The 7,609-nt window shown below is 52.6% G+C and overlaps 1 protein-coding gene across 2 annotated transcripts in view; it reads left to right on the top strand.

The window, feature by feature from the left end:
* The first annotated feature begins 3,138 nt into the window (after positions 1 to 3,138).
* Positions 3,139 to 7,609, top strand: part of UBASH3B (ubiquitin associated and SH3 domain containing B) — a 140,851-nt gene continuing 136,380 nt past the window's right edge. The window contains exon 1 of one of the 2 annotated variants that reach the window (XM_039217696.1): positions 3,139 to 3,599. In XM_039217696.1, coding sequence (XP_039073627.1) covers positions 3,439 to 3,599 — 161 coding nt within the window. In that variant the 5' untranslated portion in view covers positions 3,139 to 3,438. The remainder of the gene's footprint in view (positions 3,600 to 7,609) is intronic. The other variant, XM_039217697.1, reaches the window with a different exon arrangement.

The following is a 7,609-nucleotide window of genomic DNA, read 5'->3' as shown; positions in this document are numbered from 1 at the left end:
GCTCTCCTTTCTGAAGTAGCAGTTTGATGCCGATGTGTAAGGGTTTCTCTCCCGCCTCCCTACTCCCTGTTGCTGTCAGACATTCTGTCAGGTAAATTACATAAGTATATTATATATATATTATATATATATATATATGATCAGTTGCCTTTCCTTTGTAATAAAATGATATGGACACGTATAAAGCTTCCCCTAGCTTTTCAAAGTTACCACAATCGAAGCATGGATGCACCCTAATTGGCAGCCCTCTGACCTGTGCAGACAAATAACATCAGTCCTAAATATAAGGAGTGCTTAGAATGGTGCTGAAGAAGGGCAAGGAAGCCTGTCTGGGATTTCTGTAAAAGTGCTCCAGACAAAACAGTTCCTGTCTAAGGAGTCTGGCTTTCCATAGTGATTTTTCCAGTCTCCCTAAAACTATTTTTATATCCAACATCTCCTCACACAGTCTGCCTACAGGCAGGGAGAAAGACAATCAGTTCAGTTCAATTTTTCTGGAGAAAGAGAGACCCAGCAATTTTGTGTTGGGGGCGGGGGGACTGGACGAGTCAGAAAAGTAACCAGGTTATTTAATGGTTGACATCTCTTCATCATCCTAATGCAGTAAGGGGTTGTTTGGACAAGTTGTAAGAGTTCAAATCCTGGTTCTACCATTTATTAGCTATGTGACCTTGAACAGAATACCTGACCTCTGTCTGCTTCCATATCTTCATGTGTGAAGTGGCCAGTGGTAATATGGCAGTAGCTATTTCAATGTCTTGTCAAGGGGTTAAGTGCATGAATTATATATGTAAGAAACTAAGAAGAGCAGCAGTATATAGTAGGTTCTCCATACATTTAAGTTATCATTTGTTTAGTGCTTCTGGCTTACAAAATGCTTCCACAGACATTATTATCTCTTGACTAGCCTCCAGATCATTTGACTTTCAGTCCAGGTATTTGGAAGAAATTTAGAATATTGGGGAAGGTCCAGCATCTTTTACTGAACCCCGCCCCCCTTCCCGACTCCCCGCTGCGAGGCTAGCGTGTATAGGTATGGTTTTCTTAGCCCAATCCTGTCTTTTTGCTCCATGCTCTGGAAAAGTGCTCTTTAAGGCTTCAGGACACTTCCTTTGCTCTGGAAGCAGCTCTCACCCTGGGAAGTATGAACTCTCTCACATCCCTTATCTGTGCAGAAGGCAGAATTATGCACTTTGTGGATTGAGCCCCGGTGGTCCTTATCTCCTCACTTCTAGCACCACTGGACATTCTTTAGAAAAGCAATTCTGGTCCAAGAGAATTAAGCTGTGTCATTTCCCCTTCTAAAACCTTTAGGCGTCTTGTAAAGCAACATCAAAAAACTGTTTCGTGAGTGCTGGTCACCATCCCTCCACCACACTCGAGGCAGGGAAAGAAGGTGACATTTTTGGAGAACCCTCATGCATGTAAGGCTAGGTTACTAGGATGCACACAGATAAAGGTAGAGGGCTGGGTAGGGCAGAGCAACAGTGCATAAAAGCTTTCATTATGCACTTACTAGCACTATGATCTTCCTCAACTTTGCTGAGCTGAGTTTTGTCATCTGTAAACTGGGATAATTATTGTACAATCCCACAGGGCCTAAACATTCAAAGAGTCAATTCATTTATTATGCTTAGCATAATGACTAAGAGTCCAATAAATGTTAGGTTAATTATTATTGCATAAAAAAGAGCAGCTAGGGTTTGCTCTGTGCCTTTTCCATTATATCAAGTGGGGCCCTTGTCCTTGACTGAGGAGAGTAAGTTTGTCTCCAAATGAAAGAGCTTTCAAGCCAAGTCCAAGGTGTGGGGTATGAGGTGGGGTGGGGTACAGTTAAGACTCCCACCTTTGGGCGCCTGGATGGCCCAGTCGTTTAGCCATCTGACTTCCGCTTGGGTCATGATCTCATGGTTTGTGAGTTGGAGTCCCACATCGAGTGAGCCCTGCTTCTCTCTCTCTCTCTCTCTGTCTCCTGTGGGATTCTCTGTCTCTCCCCCTTGCTCACTTGTGCCCTCTTTGTCTCTCAAAACAAACAAACAAACAATTTATTAAAAAAAAGACTCCCATCTTCAAAAAAATTTTTTTAATGTGTGTTTATTTTTAAGAGAGAGACAGAGTGGGAGCAGGGGAGGGGCAGAGAGAGAGGGAGACACAGAATCCGCAGCAGGCTCCAGGCTCTGAGCTGTCAGCGCAGAGACATACGAGGGCTCGATCCACAAATGGGGAGATCATAACCTGAGCCAAAGTCTGACGCTTAATGGACTGAGCCACCCAGGCAGCTGGAGACTTCCGCCTTCTTTGAGGTGAGAGTAGTTTTATCCAACCAACGATACAAATTCACTTATATGTCACCGCTGAACGATGACTAGTCTCTCCTTGAATCTTTTCATTGACGGGGTGCTCATTCCCTACAGAAAATCCACCCATTCCGTTTTGAACACCTTTTATAATTAGAAAGTGTTCTTTCTCTGTTCCTTCTCCCTCCACCCTCTGTCCACTTCCCACTTTCCATGTTCTTCTCCTTCCTCCTTTCATCTTCCCCTTTCTCTTCTTCTTTCCACCCTGTCCTCTCCCTCCTTCCCTCTCTCCTCCCAGGCCTGAGAGCCTGAGGCCCCCCGAAGTCACTCTCTCAGTCCTGGAGAGCATGGAAGATCTTTAGTGTGCCCACTTGGCCGCCTGATGGGAACTCGGTCTCCAATGGCCACGACAGTCCTCTGGATTTTGTAGGGTCTTTCGGAAGCAAAACCTTTTATCTGGGCCTACAGGGCCTGGCCTTCTGGTTCATTAATACCGTCCATCAGTTCGCCCAATTTCCATTATTAACCCGTCTTCAACCACAGAAACCACACGAAACTTGACACGGCCCGATCTGGTATCCGGAGGCCTAGCTGGCTCTATGTGCAAGTCATGGAGAAGACTGGGGTCTTGGGAGCGACTCCTCGGAACCCACGCACACGGGCAGCCCTCTTTTGGTTCGAATCCTCCGCCCTGCAGAGCACCGCGCCCGGCCCGGAGCGGCCTCGGGCGGCGCTGTAGCTTTAAGAGAGGGGCGGGGCCCCGGTGCTGGTAAGGCAGGGCCGGCCCACCCGGCTCCTTTTCCTTTTTGATCCATTCAAAAATTACTCATTGCAAATTCCCGGACTGCTAGGAAAGAAGGAAGGGGGCGGAGGAGAGAGGGCTGCTGCGGGCGCTGCGCTGGGGGCACCCAGGGGCCCGAGCCGCTGACTGCTGGTCCGGCCCCAGCAGCCCGCGGGCGGCTCTGGCTCCAGTGGCCTCACCAGGAAGCGTCAGTCTCGACTCCGGGGAAGCTCCGAGCGCCGCCTCCGCCGCCGCCGCCGCCGCCTCCCGCCCGGCGCCGGGTCCCCGAGCCCCCTCGCCCGCTCCCTCCCGGACGCCCGGGATCGGGCGCCTGCCCCGGCGATGGCTGGCCGCTGAGCCATGGCTCAGTACGGCCACCCCGGGCCGCTCGGCATGGCTGCGAGAGAGGAGCTGTACAGCAAAGTCACCCCGCGGAGGAGCCGCCAGCAGCGCCCGGGCACCATCAAGCATGGATCGGCGCTGGACGTGCTGCTCTCCATGGGCTTCCCCAGAGCCCGCGCGTAAGTGGCGGGGCTCGCGCCCCTCGCGCCCCACGCGGCCGGCCCTCGGCTTCGCTCCGGCTCGCTTCCCCGCGCCGGCCGGCTGGGCGGCGCACTACCCCGCTGCCCACCACCTGCCCGGGCAGCTCGGGCGCGCGGGCGGCCCGGGACTCTGCCCCTCCCGGCGCGGGTGCCCGGGCAGACGCCGCGCGGGAGCGGGCGGGGGCGCTTGCTTGCAGTGCCTGAGGCGGGGCACGCCTACGGGATCGGGTCCCAGGTGCGGTGCCCAGCGCCCGGCCCCCGCGGTGGGGCTAACCCAGTCTGTGGCGGGCTCCCCGAGGTCTCCGGCGCCCTGCCCCCGGGGAGGCGGGGCCCCCTCTCCAGCCCGAACGCCGGGCTGGCTCTGGATCCGCCGATGACTGGGAAAGGGCAAGGGACCGCGCGGGGCGGAGGGGCCGGCGCTCTTACTGCGGTGCCTTCCAGCTCCGGATGTCGCTCTGCGGGTCGGTCTCCCCCCGGAGTAGGAGGAGCGGGAACGTGGGTGTTGCTGCGTGTTCATTGATCGGGAGGATGGAATAGGAAGGAGAAGCAATTCCTCCTGGGGACCTGGGTTCTCGTCAGTGGTGACGGCAGCGCGGAAATCTGTGGGTGCCTGAGAGTAAGGAGGGGAGCTGTCCTCCCTCATCCTTCTTCCCCTTGGAGGGTGGGGTAGGGAAGGGCCGATAGAGCGCAGGTGGCTCTTTCTGCAGCCCCCTGGGAAGAGGCCCGGCCGCTTGCACGAGGCAGCAGCGGCAGGAGCCTTAGCTGGTCAACTAAGCCCGTGGGGCTGGAACCCTGCCTAGGAGGAAGCCAAGGCGGGATGGCCAGGCCAGGCCCTTCTCCCTTGGTTAATTTCTCTTCTCGAGTGCAGATTGCTTAGGTGGGGACACAAGGCCTGCCATCCTGTGGGGGCGCTGCTTCTTTGAATGACATCACCTAAACGGGAGAGTTGGGCAAACTTTATCGGGGAAGGGCCAAATGAAGGAAAAATTTCTTTCTCCCTCTTCTTCAGGTGGTAAGTCTAGGTTACCCTTCCCCAGGTCCTGGGCAAATCTTGCTTCCTCTATTCTTTACTAATTTGGCTGTAATCTCTTAAGCAAAGCAGACCTGGGGTTTTATCCTTCCACCCAGCCCCTCCGGGACTGATTGGAGTGGCCTTGGAAAGGCAGGAAAGGTGGACTCACGTGTTTGCCTGGGGTTAACTTCCAAAGCAGCAGGACTCGCTTCCTGATGCCAGAGTTACAGGGAGAAAGTGTGGTGGGCACGCAGGGCTGCGTTATGTGTGGATGTTGCCAGTTATGTCCTTATTATGGGCGATGGGCGTGCATCCCTCTCTTCTGGGCAATGCTGCACAATTAGCACCATCTGGGGCATCCGCCTTTTCCGAAGCGGGGCCAGCATTAAGAACCCAAATTGCTTAATTAAGGGAAGAAATACTTAACTGCACTCCTCAGACCGTCCTGTGGACTATTCAAACCTACTCGAAAGGGGCATCTCTCTTCCTGCACTGGGTCCAGGAGGCCTTGCCCATGTCCTGATAGATGAGGATGATGGGCTAATTGTGGCTGGCTGAATTCCTGTGATCTCAAAATAGCTAGCATTTATTGAGTACTTATTATATACTGTTCAAAGCACTTTGCCTTGACTAACCGTTGTATCCGCCCAGCAACGCAATGAGAAAGGTAATATACATGCCCATTTTACACATTTGGAAACAGAGGTTTAGAGAAGTTAATGTAACTTGCTCAGAGTCACAACACTAAGCACTGGCCTGCAGACCCGCGGTGTGTCTGCCTAACCTCGCATACAGAGCCAGGATGCAATGTGGGTAAAATGCTTAGGGCAATGCCTGGTGCCTAGTGAATACTTATTAAGTGTTGGGTCCTGTATTAGTTTCTGTGGCTGCTGTAACAAATAGCCACAAATTCGCTGGCTTAAACCAACAGGAATCTATTTTCTCCTAGTTTTGGAGGCCAGAAGCCCTAAATCTGCGTCACTGGGCTGAAATCAAGGTATCAGCAGGATGGTGTTTCCCCTGGAGGGCTCAGGGGAGAATCCATTCCTTGCCTCACTCAAGCCTTTGTGGCTGCCGGCATTTTTTGGCTTGTTGGTGCCTCACTCCAATCCCTGCCTGCACGCCCCCATTGCGGTTCTTTATGGCTCGAATCTTCCTCTGCCTCTTACCTGTAAAGACCTTGTGATTGCTTTTAGGGCCCCTCCAGATCATTCAGGATAGCCTTTCCATCTCAGGATTCTTAATCACATCTCATCTGCAAAAGCTTTTATTTTTACCATAAGGTCATGTTCACAGTTCCAGGGATTCAGACTTGGATATCTTTCAGAGAGCCATTATTCAGCCTATCACAGCTATTATGACTAGCACTGCCTCTCTTTACTGAAAGGGGGACCAGGCGGGTCCTCAGGAAGCAGCCTGGGCTGGAAGGAAGTTGGCTTTGCCGTCAGTTTCCCTGCCTGGGAGGGGGCAGAGCCCATGGTTGTCACCTGAGCTGGTTTTACACTTCCCAGGCTGCCAGGTGGAGAAGAAAGGGGGTGGGGGGCCCGCATTGGGCTTAACTTCTGAGAAGCCTCTTTCTCAGACCTTCAGCCTGGAGGCAGCAGAATGATGAAATTGCAAGCAGGAGGGAGCAGCGATGTTTTCCTGGGTTCTGGGAGACTTGGCTGTGATGTCTCAGGAAGGGATGAGACCAGCATCTGGAACATGGCCCTTTGGAGAGAACAGTGGTGGCCAAGGCTGACAGCTCTGGTTTCCCTGTGGGTGTGCCTGGGTCTAGTGTCTGGCAGCAGCAGGAAGGGACCTTCCCTGGAGCTCTGGGTGGGCAGGCAGAGAGTGCAGGGCCATGTGGCCCAGGTCCTATCCTGGCCTGTGCTGTCGTCTTGGATAAGTCCTCTAACTCCTCAGGGCCTCACTGGCTTGCTCTGGGGGAACAGGATAAATTAGCGCATGCCTATTAGGTGCTTAAGGGAGCTAAGGGAGAGGAGCGCTGAGCCAGCAGGGTGACCCCAGGGTGTGTTCTTCTGGCTCATCATTTCCCTGGAGCTGTGCTAAGTTTCTTCCATTCCACTCTATTGCCTTCCATCCATCGACAGGGCTGGAGGAGGACCTGCCAAATGAAGGATTTCGAGGTAGCGATTTTTCCGGTGCGTGTGTGTGTGTGTGTGTGTGTGTGTGTGTGAGACAGAGAGGGAAGGAGAAGAGAGAGCGCACAGGGTAAGGAGGTGTTGGGGGGGGCCTCAGGAAGGAAGATTTTAAGGGGCCAAAATGGTCAATCCTTTCCTTTTCTTGTTTCTTGTTTCTTGTTTCTTTTCCTTTTCCTTTTTTCTTTCTATACCTATTAGCTCTTCTAAAAGTTTCTGTTCCAAAAGTTCTAGAAATAAAGGTCCAACTTGGTCAAGGCTGGAGGAAGTTTGGTCCCAAGAAAAAGGAAGAGTGTGCTGAGCCAATCCCCCCCCCCCCCCCACCCAGGGTGCCTGAGGGTCAGGAAAGAGGGCAGGGCCTGCACTCTGATGGGGTTTGCCGCTTTGCTACTTAATTTCATACCCATCCCCTACTGGCCTCTGTGGTTTGTGGGGGAGTGAGGCTCTTGTCTCTTATCTCTTCTGCAGCTAGAGGCCAACTGTGGGAGCTTCACAAGCCACTGAATTTGAGGAGTCTTTGCTGATACACCGCTGACCTTTTGGTTTGTTTTGGTTGGGTTTGTTTGAGGCTCCCATGGCTAAAAGTCTGTCTCTAGCAAATGACTGGAAGGTTTGCTAAGGATGGAAAGATAGAGTCTTGCAAAAGGAGGGGGGTGGGGCAGGGGTTCCTTGGCCCATGTGCTCATCCAGCTTCTGATACAGAAAGCTTTTAGGTTTTCCATTTTCCTCCATATCCCGTTCAGCTTCTGTGTGCAGCAACACCTAGCCTGTGTAATTCATGGAGCTTTGTGAAAACAGAATGAGTCACGGACAGGAAAGGACTTAGAAGAGTTAAA

Source organism: Hyaena hyaena, unplaced genomic scaffold (genome assembly GCF_003009895.1).
Source record: "Hyaena hyaena isolate Hyena2069 unplaced genomic scaffold, ASM300989v1 scaffold_708, whole genome shotgun sequence".
Lineage (NCBI taxonomy): Eukaryota > Metazoa > Chordata > Mammalia > Carnivora > Hyaenidae > Hyaena > Hyaena hyaena.
The sequence above is the reverse complement of the archived record's forward strand: the minus strand, read 5'-3'. Positions and strand labels throughout refer to the sequence as shown.